The 19,615-nt window shown below is 41.8% G+C and overlaps 1 protein-coding gene across 3 annotated transcripts in view; it reads left to right on the top strand.

Annotated features, from left to right (window-relative positions):
• Positions 1 to 17,667, top strand: part of arhgap15 (Rho GTPase activating protein 15) — a 43,775-nt gene extending 26,108 nt beyond the window's left edge. For all 3 annotated transcript variants that reach the window (XM_027152450.2, XM_027152453.2, XM_027152452.2), the window contains 8 exons: positions 197 to 295; positions 1,398 to 1,536; positions 2,288 to 2,410; positions 3,922 to 4,020; positions 4,133 to 4,210; positions 4,549 to 4,683; positions 11,156 to 11,261; positions 17,164 to 17,667. In XM_027152450.2, coding sequence (XP_027008251.1) covers positions 197 to 295; positions 1,398 to 1,536; positions 2,288 to 2,410; positions 3,922 to 4,020; positions 4,133 to 4,210; positions 4,549 to 4,683; positions 11,156 to 11,261; positions 17,164 to 17,347 — 963 coding nt within the window. In that variant the 3' untranslated portion in view covers positions 17,348 to 17,667. The remainder of the gene's footprint in view (positions 1 to 196; positions 296 to 1,397; positions 1,537 to 2,287; positions 2,411 to 3,921; positions 4,021 to 4,132; positions 4,211 to 4,548; positions 4,684 to 11,155; positions 11,262 to 17,163) is intronic.
• Positions 17,668 to 19,615: the final 1,948 nt, after the last annotated feature.

Raw genomic sequence — 19,615 nt, 5'->3', positions numbered from 1 at the left:
GTGAGTGAATGAGAGTTTGTGTGCCCTGTGTTGGGTTGGCACTCCGTCCAGGGTGTATCCTGCCTCGATGCCCGATGACGCCTGAGATAGGCACAGGCTCCCCGTGACCCGAGGTAGTTCGAATAAGCGGTAGAAAATGAATGAATGAATGAATGAATGATTTCAATTGATAATATTTACTCTTCGTTATCCACAGATAACCACAAGGTCGGGCGAGGAGCTGCTTCTGCAATCAGACGACTACCCTACCATCAGTAAATGGCATGATGCCATCAAAAAAATAGCAGACAAATTGGTGAGTCATTTTATTGCAGTGTGGCTCAGGAATTTCTAGGGAGTTTCAGTAGGTGCTCTTAGTGACTGAAACTGCAACTTCATTACAGGACTCTGCGCTATGCATTAATCATTCCTACATTCATTCAGTGAGCAAGTGAGTGAACACTTTCGAGCGAGTCTAAGTTACTCCCAAGACATAATTCAGATATACCGTATGCACGCTTGGCAGAGCTTACTGGCCCGGATTTTCAACTCGAACGCTTCCTACTTGTGAGATATTTCATAAACTGTTGATTTTCATGCTCAACGATTTACACGGAATGGTGTGAAAAATAAAAAACCTTCAGTAAACGGACGTTCTGAAGATAGAAATGTTTTGTTAATGAGAGAGGTCAGAAGAGAATGTCCACCCTGATCCGAGCTTACGCAAATAACCACTCTTAGTGACTGTGGTAAACAGAAAAGCAAGTGAGACACGCAACAAGTCAAACCTTGAGGCAGATATATTTAAAATCTGTCCAGTTTCAGTGCCTAGTCTCAGATTCCTGTTCTTGGCTGACACAAGTCATTTCCACCCACAGAACTGCCGCTCACTGAAAGGATATTTTGACCACTCTGCATAAACTCTATAGAATGTTGTGTGTGAAAAATCACAGGCGATCTGCAGCTTCTAATCCAGCCCATCTGGCACCAACAACCATGCCATGCTTAAAGTCTCTGATATTACATCTTTAAAGCGAACAGTCATACCTTCAACATTCGCTTTTGTGTTCCACCTGGATGATGTTATGTATTGTGCTGGTGTCACATGATTGGCTGATCAGAAGGGGCAAATTAAAGTGTTCCTAATAAAGTGGCCAGTGAGTATAAACATAGCTTAAGAGCGCAACAGTGGTTCTGCCACCACGAACTATATCACAGTAACCGCTGTCTTAATGAAACCTCTGACGAATGCTGAAACAGGAAAATGAGTGTAGAGAAAGAGTTTTTCAAAAGTAGTGTGAAGTTTTGAGAGAGAGAGAGAGAGAGAGAGAGAGAGAGAGAGAGAGAGAGAGAGAGAGACAGTAAACTATACCTCTGAATCACTTCTGACTTTGTTTCTGCTTGCCTTCTTTTAACAGTCCAGTACAAGCACGGGGACCGGCGGGGGAAAGGCCACATTACATAGGTCCAGCAGCACAGAGTGTCTGGCCAGACGATCCCATGACTCAACAAAATCCAAAGCCAAAGAGCCGAAATCAGAGAACAGACGATCTCTCAGTGAGTAATGTGTGTCAGTGACAGAACACTAAACAAACAAAAAAAAATTCGAAGGCCTCTAAAAACCTCTTGGTATTCAGCCTTATTATTGTTGCTTTAAAGTTGTTCAACTTTTTTTTATACGGGTTAGCACGTTCGCCTCACACCTCCAGGGTTGGGGATTCGATTCCCGCCTCCGCCTTGTGTGTATGGAGTTTGCATGTTCTCCCTGTGCCTCGGGGGTTTCCTCCGGGTACTCCGGTTTCCTTCCCCGGTCCAAAGACATGCATGGTAGGTTGATTGGCATCTCTGGAAAATTGTCCGTAGTGTGTGAGTGTGTGAGTGAATGAGAGTGTGTGTGTGCCCTGTGATGGGTTGGCACTCCGTCCAGGGTGTATCCTGCCTCGATGCCCGATGACGCCTGAGATAGGCACAGGCTCCCCGTGACCCGAGAAGTTCGGATAAGCGGTAGAAAATGAATGAATGAACTTTTTTATACGTTATTCATTACCCAGAATTGCAAAAGGTCAAAAGCTTTCCTGAGGAAAAAAAGAAGTCCTAGAGGACCTTCAAACTCGCTAACCTCGGATTTGCACTTGATCAAACGATCGGCGATAATTTGCTTTCTGGAGAAGTTCCAAATCCAAATAATTTCTAAAAGATCATCAATTGAAATTTCCAAGATGTTTTCATAAAGAAAGAAAACACACAAACTAACAATCATAGTCATACACGGTTAATAACACGGGTTTGTTTCCTATAACCTTGGCAGTGTTCAAGCTGAACTACAGTGCCTCAGACAGCGCGGATAAGAACGGCGTGAAGAATCGCCTGAAGAAGTTCATCTCCAGAAGGCCCTCCATGAAAACACTACAGGAGAAAGGCCTCATTAAAGGTGAAGTTCAAAAACATCTAATACAATTTTTTAACTCAGACGATACTAATTCAATTTCATCATTTTAGCTGTAATTTGAGTCCCAGGTTTATATCAGTCTGACAACCCGTTCACAGGGATGTGTATACACTTATATACACTGTATGGCTAAAGGTATGTAGACACCTGACCATCGCATCCATATGTGTTAATGCCAATGTCAAATCTCCACAAAGACCTGGATCTGGAGTATCCTGTATGGAACTGAATGCAAACACCAACAAACACAATGCAAAATCTAGTGTAAACACTTCCCAAAAAAGTAAAGGAGACCATGGCTTTGGAATGGTATGTTCAACCGGGGGAAGCCCCGAGGAAGACCTAGGACACGCTGGAGGGACTATGTCTCTCGGCTGGCCTGGGAACGCCTCGGTTTTCCCCCGAAAGAGCTGGAGGAAGTGTCTGTGGAGAGGGAAGCCTGGGCATCCCTGCTTAGACTGCTGCCCCCACGACCCGGCCCCCGGATAAGCGGTAGATGGATGGACGGATGGTCTGATTGGGTGTTCACATACTTTTGGCCATATTGTATCATAAACTGTTGATATGATATGGTGAAACTCTCCAGTGTCAGGGGTTTACAACATTTAGTAGGATTTCCACCATAATATCCCGGTTAAAGCCATTAGTAATAATCCAGGTGGAATTCCGGGTTTTTACTTCATGTCATTTTCCAGGTATTTTCCCATTTTTAGACAGAACAAATCAAGCCAGCAGAGAGAAACCTTTCTTGAGCCTAGGACAAATTATAAGCACATATTTAGAATTCTTAGCTGAAGATAATGAAAATTGTAATTTCCTCGACATGCTTTTTAATGATCGAAGTGTTCGATGATGAGGAGATAAATAAAAGTAGTCTTGGATTGGAGTAAGAAATAGCACAGGTGGCCCTTGAACTCACAGCGCTGGCAGAGCTCCAAGGCAAGCTATTTAGAAGAAGATCTCTTACCATATTCCTCTTCAGTTCCCTTCTTCTCGCAGACGCACCATTACAGGGTAATTTATTTAATAAAAAGACCGTACCTCGGTATATCTCTCCACTAAGTGGCGCAAATAGAAATTCACATGCAAAGGTGGCTTGCTTGCAGTCATTTTTGCATTCAGCGCAGCCTCCCATCCTCTTCCTCTTGCTCCTCTTCCACCCCCCACCCTTTGCCAAGTGCTCAAACGAGAGCAGGCCATCTTTGATGTTCCATAAGCCTCGGGGAGCGCTTGGCTGGCCGCGTATTAGTTCAAACGGCGAATGATGAGGAAGTTAATAGACTGTGAGTAACTCCATATTGACAGTCGCAGTTTGATAGAACTGTGTCACAGGACCGCGGGTCGTCTACGTCTGATGGCGGCTTCAGAAATGTGCTCAAATTTAAAAAAAAAAAAAAAAAATGACGTGCGAGAAATTAAAATGCTTGACTTTTTTTTTTAAACCCACCATGCCAATTTCAATGGAAATGATTAAAAGAAAAGTCCTCTTGCAGATTGCGTCTTTGGATGTCACATGTTGAATTTGTGTCAGCGTGAAGGGACCACGGTTCCCAGATTTGTCCAGCTGTGTGTCAAGGAAGTGGAAAAACGAGGTATGTAGCTTTTGGAGAAAAGTCAATAATTATAGTGCTGCAATTATTAATAGCTCACCATAATAAACAAATCATTTCTTTTTTTTTTTTTTTTTAAATCTGTTTCTCTCAGGGCTTGAGGTTGATGGGATATACAGGGTGAGTGCCAACCTGGCCACTGTTCAGAAACTACGCTTCCTAGTTGACCAAGGTACCCTTCACTTAAACAGCTTTTCTTTTTCTTTTTTTAATGGAAAGTTTATGCACGATTCGCACAAGTCTTTTCTATTTACAATCGTGTCTTTCTGCCAGAGGCTCATTTTTCATTGTATTTTGCCGTCAATGATATTCAAAGATATTCTCAGTACATTTGAAAGACACAAAGAACAACGTCTCTGAGTTCTCAAGGGGCAAATTAACAGGTTCGCGTCCTATCGCAGGAACAAAAGAACACTGACATCATGATTAGCATTCTCTAATTTGCTCATCAAAAGACTGATGTTGTAATTGTTTCCTGCCTCCGCCTTCTGTTTGCCCCCCCCCCCACAGAGGAGGAGCTGAATTTGGGTGACAGCCAATGGGAGGACATTCATGTCATCACCGGTGCGCTGAAGCTGTTTTTCCGTGAACTGCCAGAGCCTCTGTTTCCCTTTCGCTTTTTCGATATGTTCGTAGATGCCATAAGTAAGTGACACTGCATTCTATCACATTTCTCTCATTGGAAGCCAGTGCTGTTCTGTTAAATAACAATTCTGGGGAAATCTGGTCACCATTCTGGAAGTTTTTAAAGAGCATAATTACTTCCCTGGAACCTTTCCCTTTAAAACATATATTACAATTCTCTCGTTGAAGCTGCAAGCACATATTGAAACATTTAGGATAGATTCCTAGTGGCGCCTTATTCCACGCATGTAGCCATTAAAAATAAACTTTCAACAGTAAACTTAAAGACAATGACCAGCGGTTGTGAGTTTCTGAAACCTGAGAACCGTTTTGTCATTTCTAATAGTGTCTGATTCTGGAAACTTTTCACTTAAATGCTTGGCCTAAAGCCATGTAGAAATAGGATTGTTCAAACTGACCACACTTCATGGCCGTTTCTGACACACCTGCCAGCCAAAAGGGGGCACTCTTTGACAGGGAGGTTGGTTTTCCTAAACCGTTCTCTAGGGAGCAGAGGAATTCCTTAGGCCAGGGGGCAAAGCCAAAGCCTGAACTGCAGACTGAAGCTGTCACCAGATCAGCTTTAATATCACACCAACACCAATGCAGAGGGAACACTGGGCCCCATATCAGCAGGCCAACTGACGCCATGCTGGTCCTCTTGGGCACTCTACCTCATAAGGTGGCATGTTCTTATTTCAGCGTGCCTCAATGGGTGCTAAATGTTTATAATGGATTGTTTTTTTTCCACTTTAAAAGAACAGTCCAGACTGAAGTGCCAACAGTTAACAGTAAATGAAACCGTTTAGCCGCCACGTGTGACATACAACGTGTGGCTGCTAACCTCCATTCATGCTTGCTAGAACTATTTCATCGTCAGGACGTATCTTTTATAATACAATTTCTAATAGCGTCTATCTATAAGGATCTGTAAATACGTAGCTATTTAATTTAATAAAATATTGTAGAAGATGCTTCAAAGAAAAAGAAAAGCACGATTATATGCTACACACAAATGATGAAGTCATGACCTCAACTTAGTATCTCATGGTTTCGTTGGTGTATGACATGACATAAAATCAACTCACAAAGTAATACGAGGTACGAGGTAATGAGATCATTCATATTCTGGTTATTTACGTTTATGGCATTTGGCAGAAACGCTTATGCTTTATTAAGCCATTATTGATGAAACATCACCACTGGTTCACTTTGTCACAGACGTAGGATACCATTTTAAATATATAAAACAAACAGGGAAAGTAAGTGCTAGCTTAAGTGCTTCAGGATGAGAAAGGTCTTTACCCGTCGTTTAAAGACTCAGCTGTTCGGATATCTAGGGAAAGATTATTTTTTCTACATGAATAAGTTATTCAAGCAGCAATAGACTGGTAATATACTTCATTTCTATTAGATGTTTATTTTTATTATCTTTTTTTTTTCATTGTAAAATGATCTCCTGCTTATAGATTACATTTTTCTACATCTGGCAACGCATATTGTTTTTTCATTCCATCGACTTCTTTAATTTCATCCTGGCCAATTCCTACTCATGTATCGCTTGAAGGCGACCGACTCCTGAGGCTGAAAGCTGACATGCTTAAATGAGAAAAAAAAAAAACTCTGTAGAAGAATGTTATCTACCTTCTTCTACATACATGAGCTCACAGATGCTCGCAGCGAGTGTAACCGTGATCGACGAAGGAAAGATTACGTACGGCCAACTCACGAGACCCCGGTCCACTTTTTCTGTCTGATTTTGGTGGTGGTCTTGCTGCTGGATGTCTCTCTCTAATCACGATCTGAAAGGCAACCAGAAAATATTAGTTCATAATCAAACTGCAAATATGAGTCCTGGAAACTTTTTCATTCATTTATTCATTTTCTACCGCTTATCCGAACTTCTCGGGTCACGGGGAGCCTGTGCCTATCTCAGGCGTCATCGGGCATTGAGGCAGGATACATCCTGGACGGAGTGCCAACCCATCACAGGGCACACACACACACTCTCATTCACTCACACACTCTGGACAATTTTCCAGAGATGCCAATCAACCTACCATGCATGTCTTTGGACCGGGGGAGGAAACCGGAGTACCCGGAGGAAACCCCCGAGGCACGGGGAGAACAAGCAGTGGAAGTGTGAGGCGAAAGTGCTAACCACTAATTTCGCTTAACGAGTAAAGGCGCCTGATCGCTTACAGATAATGTTTAGACAACTAATTAATACGGTATAAGGCACATCGCAGCAGGAGGTATAATTAGCTCGACCTGCAACACGCTTCGTGATAAATGGAGCTTTTGGAGGGAGAAATGGGAAAGACAGAAGTGAAAGGAAAGGAGGCCAGAGACGAATAAACAGTCGGGAATAAGTACAATAATAATAATCACACAAGCTGCGCCATGATTCATCATCCCAGCTCAAATTTTGACGAGAGAAAGCGGAACGTTTGCTTTCGTATGACTTTCACGTCTCATCCGAGTTTGGATCCCTGACGTTCTTTCTTCCAGATTCTTTTTTCGATCTGTAAAAAAAATAAAAAAATAGTATGTACATTTTTTCACCTGGCAGCCGAAGATCATTCGACAGAACAAGGATATGTTTCTCATAGTGACATTGGCCAGAGTGCATCATTAAAACAAGCTCACTCCTACTCATGACTGCCCTTTAAATGGGTGGCATTAGCTAAAGGTCTTTGGAAGAGCGCTTTGGATCATAGTCGGTTCAATTAGGATCCATGCCCAAAAGCACATTGTGATTAGAACAGGCTGCGGTATAACTATAACTTTATTTATAATAGACCTACTCATTACATCTCATAGCTTTCTGAATATATAGTTACAATATGGAACGCCCTTGTACAGTACAATGACCTAAATGCATCTTTGCTCGATTGTTTACCGATGCGTCGTCCCACTCGTTTTGGAAACACACCCCCGTCACGCACGTTTACGTCGTTATTAATCCGTCATGCCTGGTCCACGATTTAGACTTTCCTGTCCTCAGGTAGACACTCGGCCTTATTTTCCGTTCCCTCATTCTGTGCATGAAGTGCAAAGGTTGGCAAGCGAGCAGTTCTTGGCTCATGATGGCTTCAAATCTATTATTCATCTTGCCTGGTGTCTTAGCGACATTGTCCCACCACCTGTCTCGTGCACAAGCGTGCCTTGTTGTTCCCAGTGAATGTGTGCTCAGTGACAAATTGAGGTTTTGTTCTTTGAGTTGACAAGCAGAGAATCTGACTAAAGTGTGTGTGTGTGTGTGTGTGTGTGTGTGTGTGTGTGTGCACGCTCCCAAGTTCCCTTTGTTCCATGTTAGCACGGAGATACTACAAAAATATGGCAGCGTGATGTGTTCAAACGTGACGGCCTACGCGGCACCATTCACTCGATACTGAATACGTTACCGAATTCTGTATAATCTACACCTCTCTATATGAGCCGTGGTATGTTTTAGAATTATTCAGATTTTCACTTAGTCTTAAAAATGATGCCTTCTACGAAGGCTGCCTAATTTCTCTGGTGTGAACTCATTGGCATGCAACGCTGGTGTAGAGAAAGACTTTCAAACGCATAAAATGCTTCCCAGTCTCTATATTTCATCAAGGAGTTTTTCATGTTTAATAAATTACAGAAGCCGATCCACTAAGACTTTGTTATTCATAAAGCAAAGCATTCAATTGGGATACATTTAAAATCTTAATCATAACCTGCAGGACTATTTGCAGTGTGCTAATATTTGCCTTGACAGGGCTTACAGAAGTCAGGAGACAAAAGCCCCGAGATGAGCTTAGACTCCGAAGCGAGCTTTATTTGAACAAAGTAGGCGTCTGTGTTTGTGGATTACTTTCACAGTTGTTTAGAACTGAACGCGAGTCTGATTAACACATCCACGGCTCCTGCAAACAAACCGAGGATGCTACGATAGATCTTTTATATAGATCATACATCGTTATTGTCATCTGTCTTTCCTTATACGTACATCAGGAGCTGAATTATGATGTTGCACGTTGAGACACTACTGTAAATAAATTGTACGTATGACAAATAAAAGGTTACCGTAGCTCAGTCGTATACGTTTACTGACAGCCAGGGACGATTGTGTTAAAGGACGTGATGTATAAGTGCACACTGATTTAGATACAGGCATTTTTACTCTGTTATATATTAATGACACTGTCCGCACCATCTGTCCACAATGCAGAACGAGGGACCATCTCCAATATGCTCACCACCAAAGGCAAAGTAATTAATGACAGCAATAATGCCAGCAATAATGACTAGATTAAATATTTCACAGGCCGACTGCCATGCAGTTGTCAAAGCCAAATAAGTGTTGAGGCTTTCACAGATTGGGTAAAGGATGAAAATTGGTCTAAATGCCCTTTTTTTTTTTGTTTTTTTTTTTTTAAAGAATGAGAACATGTCTTTCGGGGTTTACGATGATAAACAGCGAGTCCCCTACATCTCTCTCAACACTTTATTAATCACATTTTTTTCTGCTTATGAGCTGCATCATTATATCTGTACCTAAATGCTGCACTATTGGCACTTATAGCACTGGGTCATGGCCACTCTCAGTCCTAAAACTTGTTCCCTGTCTGTGCTTAATTGGAAAACCTGGCATCTGACAGGGGCATCTGCTAGCAAGGGCCGTGCCAGCACGGTGAATACATGCAGACATCTGCTCCATTAGTGCCCAGGGGGCATCCCGGGTAGTACAGTAGACCAGGGCCATGATTACTGCCAGCTCTTTTACACTGCAAAGCAGGAAGAATAAAATTATATACATACATACATAGGGAAATGTGAGATGTAGATAGATAGATAGATAGATAGATAGATAGATAGATAGATAGATAGATAGATAGATAGATAGATAGATAGATAGATAGATAGATAGATAGATAGATAGATAGATAGATGGATGGATGGATAGAAACAGACAGACAGACAGTCAGACAGAGAGACAGACAGATAGATTGACAGACAGATGGATGGATAGATGGATAGACACAGACAGACAGACAGATAGAGACAGACACAGACAGAGAGACAGAGAGATAGACAGACAGAAAGACACAGATAGATAGATAGATAGATAGATAGATAGATAGATAGATAGATAGATAGATAGATAGATAGATAGACAGATAGATAGACAGATAGATAGATAGATAGATAGATAGATAGATAGATAGATAGATAGATAGATAGAACATCTTGAAGTTTATTTGTATTATACTACAATATTATTGTATATCCATGTATGCCTCACTACTCCCTCTTTTTCTCTCTACTGATATAAAAATGCATCTTGCTCTTTCATTCAAATTTTATTTATACCATTTAACAACAGCCGTTTGTCACAAATTAGCTTTCTAGTAAGAAATCCAGCAACAGAATTTACTGACACTGGAGACTCCTTTCTTAAAATGTTAAACAGACTAAATTACAGGAAGCTTCATAATTTTAATGAGTCCACATTCCACATTTTTAAATAACGCATTTGATTAAATGTGCGTGACAGTCACCAGCTGTTACTATAGAAACCATAACGGATCAGAACGAGCGCATTTTATTACAGCCGGCAGCATTAATATTTAAAATTTGTGGGCCAGTATGCATAGGGTCACTTCAAGTTCTTACTCTGGAGATGTTGATTGTGTGTCCGTCTGTGTGTGTAAACCCTCGATGAAAAAGCAAAAAAAAAAAAAAAAGCTGGAAAATAGCTAATGTGGTGCAGGCATCTGACCTGCCCATAAGTGGCTCAGCATGTCGGTGTACACACACACACACACACACGCGCAGGTGGTGTTCCTCAGCAAGCAAAAGCTGTTCCCAAACATCTGCCTAGGGATCAGATGGCTTGTTCTCCTCATGATAGGAGATATTATTACATGCATGTACAGTTATTGATCCTAACGTTCAACGTATCTCCTGTGCAAGAGCCGGCTAACCTCCATCAACCTTTTACAAGTGATTTCCAGTCATTCAATATACGCTCCCAAGGTACAGAATATCAGCCTGACAGATGACAGAAGGGGGGGGGGGGGGGGACCCTCTTCAGGTCAACAGGGCTGTTGTGTGTTGTAGATAACATGCAGGTTGGCTTCTCTGTGGAGTTTCACCAGGCTTCCGAGCCATCTGACATGCCAGGAGTATGAGGGTCAAAAGGTGAGAGTTTAGGGCTAGTGTTACATCACGAGGGCTTTTAAAGGACGACAGGTCTGTTACACCATTAACCAACCACCACAGCATCAATGAAATGATTTATGAGCGAGCACCTGAAAGACCAGAACAATCAGAATTCCACTCTGAATAATACTCATATGAACGAGATGAAAGATAAAGAGCTTATACGATATTCGCACATTTTACAAGTTAGAAAAAGATATCACGATATCTCACAGTACCAATATTGTATCATCATAAAACCCAGACTCAACATGTCTCAACCTGTTTCTTTTCCTCTTCTTTTTTTGCTGAACAGAAAATAAGGAACAAAAGCAGAAGGTGCAGGCTCTGAAGAAGCTGGTCCATCAACTCCCTAAACCCAACCATAACACCATGAAACTGTTGTTCCATCACCTGCAGAGGTTGGTCACACTGCACAATGATATTTACATTCATCTGTAATCGATCTTTCACCAGGTTCGAACAGAACAGGACCACCGGTTAATGTTAGCTATGAGCGTTTGGTGTGTGGTTAAATACCCCAGGACAGAGAAAACCCTGTGCACAGAAAAATGCAAACTGGAGCACTCAAGTCCCTGTCAATGCTAACATAGCTGGCACAGTCACTAGGCCATATGGCTAGTCTCCATCTCCCAGAAGGGGTGTTCCATCCCACTTTACCCTTCTGCACATTTACCACCCTGCACAGGAGGGCTAGAGGACTCAGATCAGATTGATGAGCTCCCCCCCCCCACCCCCCACCACATCCAAGCTCTCCCAATGGAACATTCCCTTTTGGCTCTAGTGATAAAGTTTGTTGGGTTGCATATGTCAGATTGAGCAGGTAAGCTGAGGGGTGAATCTTAACCCACGTAACCTATAGCGGTACAGAAAAGAATTCCACAACTAACTAATCATACCTGACTATTATTATTATTAATATTATCATCATTATAGTTGTCGTTATTGTCTTTACTAAAAAAATGCATATTAATGAGCATATTGAGCCTCGGAGTAACACACCAGACGGACGAGACGGTCTAATATGAAAATAGATTTGTCCCGTGATCTGCATGATCGCAGCACAAGACATGGCCAGTTAGTCACCATATTTGCAGCCAAAATTCATGTGTTAATGAACGGTCCAAAAAGACTATTAGCACAATACAATTTGCATTCCGATCGGGTGCAGTCACGAGCGAGGCGCGCAAGCCGTTAATTCTTTGAAAGCAGACCTTAATTCGTTGAACTTTTATTTTGCTGACTGACTTGCTGTTATAGTGGGACTTGTGGTCTTGCTGAAAATCCCTGCAGTGCCACCAAGTCTATCCTCTGCCCTTTGCTGTACGCTACCAGCCGTCTCTTGTAGCATTAGTGTTACGTGGGGGAACGTCGGGCCTCTCTGCGCTGTGGGGCCGCACCCAGGGCGACTGATGTGGTTCCTACATAACTCTCACTTTGGAGGTTTTATACTTCTCACTCCTTTTGTTTCTTTTCCTTTACCTCTCACCCTGAGAACAGCTCTCTCCTAGTCGAGTAAGCGTAAAATGTGCGGTCGAATGTTCGCTCGGCTTTTTGTTATCTCAGACAGGACAGATAATCTAATGGCTGTTAAGCGCACAACAATAACAATAAATCTGTTTATTCAGATGAAGCGCTAGGGAAGTATTAGCGCTAAATGAATGATTCAGTAGGGTGAATAAGTAACATTTGAATCTTGTTTGGAAACTTTTAGTACCAAATGAAGTCTGAATGCATGTTTCCATTGTACTTATTCGGTTGGCATGTCACCGTTCCAAGTCTAACTGTCAATAAAGATGCAAAATTTCCCTTCATTTGTAAAACCTTAAATGCTAAATGGTTTGGCTGAAACTGCAAACACACAAACAAAAACAGCCTCCTCGATCTATAAATCTACGAACGCCAATCAAAGTAATAGTGATTTCGGCATAGTTTCAAATCTGCCGTAACCAAAATCCTCAAATACCAGGCTGAAGCCAACAGGAACAAGTTTGAACTAAACTGCTTCGCATTATCTCTGTTTCCTTCGTTGTTTATCACGTCGGACTTTTGAGAAATTATTCCTTTAGCAAAACAGGTATGCAGCAGCTAAGTGTGACCCAGAATCCCTTGCAGCTATGCCTGTGTTGTGGGCTACATTTTCTCCTTGGCTTGGCTCGTTCGCGGAGCGGCGGAGAGCCTTATGAAGTCGAGGACCCTTTGTTGTGGGTGCGTGGTATGCCCGTGTGGAACCAATGTTCCCGTTTTCCTCTGGCCCATTGGGGCCTGTGTTCAATAAAGCAGTTGTGTATTCGCATTGTGATGATGTGGTCAAGGCAACCGGCTCTCTCGAGCTTGCATTCGCTCAGCCATGCTATTTACGTCTCTTCTTGTGGGTGTTTTTGTCACCGCCACTCATATTTCCCATTTGCCGCAAGTGATTTAAAAGATGGTAGGTTTTGGCATTTTTGTTGGTAATTCAAGGTTATTTTTTTTTTTCTTCCGAAGAAACCTGGACTGACCTTCGTGGCCAGAGCAAGCTGATCAGGAAAGCTGAAATTAAAACAATCTAAATAATATATATATATACCCAAAAATGTTTGTCTCTCATCTGGGTTTGATGTCTCAAACAGGGAAGGAATGCTGTCAGCAAATGAATAGCCCAAAAAAAATAACAACGTTTGTTAGAGGATACATGTGATCATTCAGCCTTGTTTGCACCAAACAGATTTCTCCAGAGAGCCAGTTCTTTTGCAGAAAGATGCACGTCTTGAATCGTGCCGGACGTTTAGGATATCGGAGAAAGTCGGAAGGAATATTACAAAAAAAAAAAAAAATAATCAATAGGCCATATGGCTAGTCCTCATCACCCAGAAGGGGTGTTCCATCCCATTTTACCCTCCTGCATATTTACCACCCTGCACAGGAGGGCTGGAGGACTCATCTCAGATTGATGAGCCTCCCCTGTCTCCAAGATCTCCAAATGGAACATGCCCTTTTTTTTGGCTCAAGTGATAAAGTTTGTGCGGGTTGCATATGTCAGGTCCCCCGATCTGAGACGGCAGGTTGGTGAATGCATTTTTTCTTCACATCGGTTAAAAAGTCAGTTTCTACAAAGATATTCAGATGAAATTCAGTCATCATGTGTGTGTATGGGGAAAAAAAAGAAATGGGATATACACTCACCGGTCACTTTATTAGGAGCACCTGTACATCATGCAGACACAGAGCAAAAGCTTTGCTTATTGTTCACATCAAACATTAGAAAGGGGGGAAAAATGTGAGCTCAGTGACTTTGATCATGACATGGTTGTTGCTGCCAGATGGGCTGGTTGAAGTATTTCAGAAACTCTTGAGCTTCAAAAAATTCAGTGCACGGCATTTCTACAGCTGCCTTGTTGATGAGAGAGGTCAGAGGACGATGGCCAGACTAGGTGGAGCTGACAGGAAGGCTGAGGTAATTCAAACATCCACTTTTACAGCTGTGGTGTGCTGAAAAGCATGTCGGAATGCACAACGGGAATCCGAGGCTACACCGAGCTCTGTCTTGCTGACGTTGGACGGGTTCAAAATCAATCCATGGACCCGACCGATGTGATCCAGTCACTTTGACAATGGAAGAGAATCTCAAAGGAATCTTACCAACACCATACAAACTTTAAACTTTGTGTTCCTAATAAACTGGCCAGTCAGTACTGCTTATACCGTAGATAATCTAAAAATCAATCTTCCTGATAAGCACATTTAGCATTCAACCAAGCCAAAAAAAAAGAAACTAAGCCTACTCAGTGATACAGTTCTGTCCACATTCTACTAATGACATCATTCAAAGCGCGGAGTGATGCCTCCTCTCATGCGCCCCATCCCACCCCTAATTTATTATTCTACTCGTCCTTAAGGACCGAACGAGGCTGACCCAATTAGCATGAGCTTCCTAGGCGGATGGGGGTTGGGGAGTGGTGGGGTTTGGAGGGCAATTGTGTGCTGTCCTCCATTTCATGTCAAGTACTGTTCCCAAACAAGATGCTAATTAATAACCATTGGCATCTTGAACAGTGCTTGTTGCCCTTCGTGCTGGTATCTCTGATTGGTCTGATTCGATCGAGCGCGGCGCAGTCACCCCCTGGTCAAGCTGGTCCACTCTCTTCATGCTTCAGTCAACTGAAATAGTCTAATGAGGGCAATCTGCTATAAGCTAATATATATTAATAGAAGTAGCAGAAGAAGACGCCGTTATTCATCACGTATACATTACAGCACAGTGAAATTCTTTATTTCCCCCTCCCACGTATCTCTGTTAGGAAGAGCGCAGGGTCAGCTAGGGAGCAGAAATGGTTAAGGGCCTTGCTCAAGGGGCCGACGGTGGCAACTTTGCAGTGCTGGGATTTGAAGCCTATACCAAGAAAAAGAAAATGGGTAATTTTACTAAAGAATTAGCAAAAGTTTAATATTTAATAGAATCTTGGTGCCTTTCGAATTCTTTTAATAAACAACGTTTATACTTGCTGGTGTCCGTTATATTGAGTACAATAAATTCTTATTGTGCTCGTCCAACACCAACGAACTAAGCAACATGATCAAAGCTCGGGTCAGTGTATTCATTTAATTCGGCTACGACGAATGCAAATTCAAATGATGTAGGGGACAACGATGGTACAGGGATAACATAATGAAATAATTACAGAACAATATACTACAGGATTAGGAAGCGAGGCAAAAAAAAATGCTTCACATTAAACCTTTTAAAAAATCACTTCGGAAATGAAGTCTTTCCCTCTTTAAGATCATTAGCAAGCCATTAGCAATGGCAGCCAAGATCCTTACATCACACTGTGCTAATTAGGTTAAAATGCTGGTGGCAGGACGAGTGTCTGGCTATGATGTACAAGGGAAACGAAATGGCCGAGGTTAATTATACGCATTAAAAGAGGGAATTATTGGAAGTGCTCTGGCTGCCCTTTTAGGTTATGTTGCTCCGATTAAATGGGTCTCTATAGTGCAGGAACACACAACAAAACAATCATGAAGAGCCATATCATTACTTGTCTCTCTCATTAGGCTCATTGTTTGCAGAACGCACAGAACGTTTGTCAAACTGATGGAAAAAAAAACGAGTGAATCTGTGGACAGTTGGTTTCTCACTACTGAGCTTCAAGGTATCATCAGAACTACATGCAAGTGTGTAGAGTGCAAAACATTTTTTGCCACTGAAAAGCCACAAGACACTTTTTTTATTCAGAATGTTAAAGCCTCCAGTCCACCTCAGAGCTCTTAGTCATGGTCCCATTGACAACTTGGAGTATAGCCTTCAGCCACAGTTCCACCCTCTTTTTCCAGGCTTCATCCCATTCCCGAGCTTTAAGGCTCTGTCCTGATTCGTCCTAAAAGGCCTCTGGTAGCTTAGTCGCGTTTTTGTGTGTTCCAGCCAAACCTCAGTTCTTGGTAGATACCTCCAAAATACTAAGCATAAAGGTGGGGTCTCCGATATTTGAAAGCCAATGTTGACATTTGAAATCACCAAAACAAACACGCCCCTAACCCAAATGGGTCCCACCCCTGTATCGATAGCTCCGCCCACATATACATACATATGTAACCCAGGCGACTAACAGAAAGAAACGCGTCTTTATCATAGCTGAAGGGAAGAACAATACGATAGTAGATAAACAAACAAGCAAAAATGCCACACAAGCATAATGATGTAAAGGACAAAGGCATATATTAGTTGTGTAACAAAGCAAAACCAACGTTACTCACCTATCGAGAAGGAAAAAAGCGCCTCGGCGTCTTAAGTAAAGTCGGCCACATATTCACAGGTCGGAGTTTCCCGAGTCGATAACTCCTGAGCTAAACGCTGTTACTACACAAAACGCGGTTGTAGCTGCCTCTCTACATTACTACGATAGAAAAGAGGTGTTATTTGTGTAGTAACAGCGTTTAGCTCAGGAGTTATTGACTCGGGAAACTCCAACCTGTGAATATGTGGCCGACTTCCTGCTCCTTCAGTTCTCTCCAGCGCTGGAAAGCTGGTCCTATATTAACACGTCCTACTTCTTGCCTTATCGTAAGCCTTTCTTCTCTTTCTTTCTTTGTTTTTATCCTCCATGTCGATGTTAAAACCACTTTCTGCTAATGTTACACATACCTCAGCTATCTTAGACTATATCCTCCAGCCATCGTAGATCCCCATTTTTCATGACAGTCTATACAGCACACGAATGGCGAGATCGGTAACAGCTCAGAACTACCTCGATACGCGTATACCGATAAGACATTGCTACGTGCCATTGCTTTAACGTGCCACTCGTCTGTTTCTTTTTGCAGAGTTTTGACAAAGTCACAGCAAAACCGCATGTCGAGCCAAGGCGTCAGCATCGTTTTTGGACCGACTCTTATGTGGCCAGAGCTGGATGCAGGAAACATGGCAGTCAACATGCTGTACCAGAACCAGATTGTGGAATTCATGCTTACTGAATGTGTGGAGATCTTTGGACCAGAATCCAAGTAATAAGTGTTTAAATCTTAAAGAAAACAAACAAAAAAAAAATGTAATGATAGGACTACATATGATAGGACTCCAAATGTTATGATAGGACTACATGTGCATTTTTTTTTTACATGAAAATAAGAAAAGCTAATAGGAACTGGTGGGATGTTGCTTGTTGCTCTTTGAGCAAATGTATTTCCTCTTGTTGCACTTCATATTCAGGTCTCGAGCCAGGTTTGATTTGTGCGATTTTTGCTTCGGGTTTACTGTCGCATACGTAAATCGTACAATGTAAACGAAATCTGTGGTCTAAAAAAACCTGTGATGTGAAATGATCAGCTCCGGCAAATTTAGTATCACTGTGACCAAAACTGAGCCAAAGTTCTGACAGAAAAGTCAGAAAACATGTTTAAAATTTCTTTGCTATGACACTTGTCTTAATTACACCATTAGGATTATAATAGTAATATACAATATTATATACGATACATTATAACATAATACACAAACATCAATATAAATGAATTCCATTAATTAACATACATTAACTTTACCAGCCTACATGCCTGACCCATCGTACAGGCTTGAAAAGCTAACATATACAGTACAGACCAAAAGTTTGGACACACCTTCCAAAAGTTTGGACACACCACCTTTTCAACAGGACGATGACCCCAAACACATCTCTAAGCTGTGTAAGGGCTATTTGACCATGAAGGAGAGTGATGGGGTGCTGCACCAGATGACATGGCCTCCACAGTCACCGGACCTGAACCCGATCGAGACGGTTTGGGGTGAGCTGGACCGCAGAGTGAAGGCAAATGGGCCAACAAGTGCTAAGCATCTCTGGGAACTCCTTCAAGACTGTCGGAAGACCATTTCAGGTGACGACCTCTTGAAGCTCATCAAGAGAATGCCAAGAGTGTGCAAAGCAGTAATCAAAGCAAAAGGTGGAGAACTTTGAAGAACCTAGAATATGACATATTTTCATTCGTTTCACACTTTTTTGTTATGTACGTATATAATTCCACACGTGTTCATTCATAGTTTTGATGCCTTCAGTGTGAATCTACAATTTTCATAGTCATGAAAATAAAGAAAACTCTTGGAATGAGAAGTAGGGGTGTCCAAACTTTTGGTCTGTACTGTAGGTCAAAAAAATAGCATTCCATTTTTTATTATTATTATTATTATTATTATTATTATTATTATTATTATTATTATTATTATTATCATCATCATCTCAGAATGGCCAGTCCATGTTGTCATTTTATTGGCACCCCCAAACATTTCTGTGGGGAGGGGGTAAGCGATCCTGAATGGATAAATTTACATTTAGGAATTCTTGTGAGTTTTACTCAATTAAGGTTAACTTGACTTCCTGATCTGTGCCTTTTTTGATTTTTATAGTAAAAAAAAAAATAGTATAATAGTATTAGTCAAATAGCATTTTTTGTAACTGTCGTCGTGTCATACGGACATGTCTTCTTGTGTACTCTTGTAAATAAAAAGGAAACTTTATGTTTAAATGCAGTCTTAGCTGTACATTTCTTCAGGTTCAACAATTTTATGTACTGAATACAAGTGCCCCTTTTTTTTTTTTTTACATTTTGGATTACATGTTTTTGCTGGAGTTTAGAAATCATATATTGGTCAACCCGAGTCAAAACCCCACTCGCTATTCAGCTTCGAGCCGGTATACTGTCGTGAAAAATAGTTCCAGTGATCTTCAGAACTGCCACAGTGAACATGCGATGGCCACAATCGCATCGGTTTCTAATCAAACTGCCAAAAGTCCTCTCCAATTCCCCAACAGCGGCGTCTTTTTATTCGCTCTCCGCAAGCCGACGCCGAGACGCTCTGCATGAATGTGTTTTTTATTCCATCCCAGAGATAAGACGGAGTCTGTAATTACGTGGAGAGCCAGTGCTCTAAATCAGACACTTCATTTTTTTGGCATTGAGTCGAGGAACGATGAAGGGGAATGGAGAACGAGGAAGGGGGGGATGGGCAAAACAAACCAGATACGCCAGCTTGCAAGTTTCACAAAATCCATTGTGGAAATAAAAAAAGAGAGAAATGTTCTGGATGCTTGGAGTGACCTTCCTGGCACGGTGGGTTATCTCTGGGACGGGCCACTGGGACATCCACTGCTTCACCACAAGTAAACTGTACAGTATGTAAATGAACTGATTCTATCCAAATATTACGGAGCACGTCAAGCAAATGTCAAATAAAGGTGCTCTGCTGATCCCGTATACATTCGGCATGATGTTCTGGTTTCTCTCA

Source organism: Tachysurus fulvidraco, chromosome 6 (assembly GCF_022655615.1).
Source record: "Tachysurus fulvidraco isolate hzauxx_2018 chromosome 6, HZAU_PFXX_2.0, whole genome shotgun sequence".
NCBI classification, from domain to species: Eukaryota; Metazoa; Chordata; class Actinopteri; order Siluriformes; family Bagridae; genus Tachysurus; species Tachysurus fulvidraco.
This window is presented reverse-complemented; position numbering and strand designations above follow the sequence as displayed.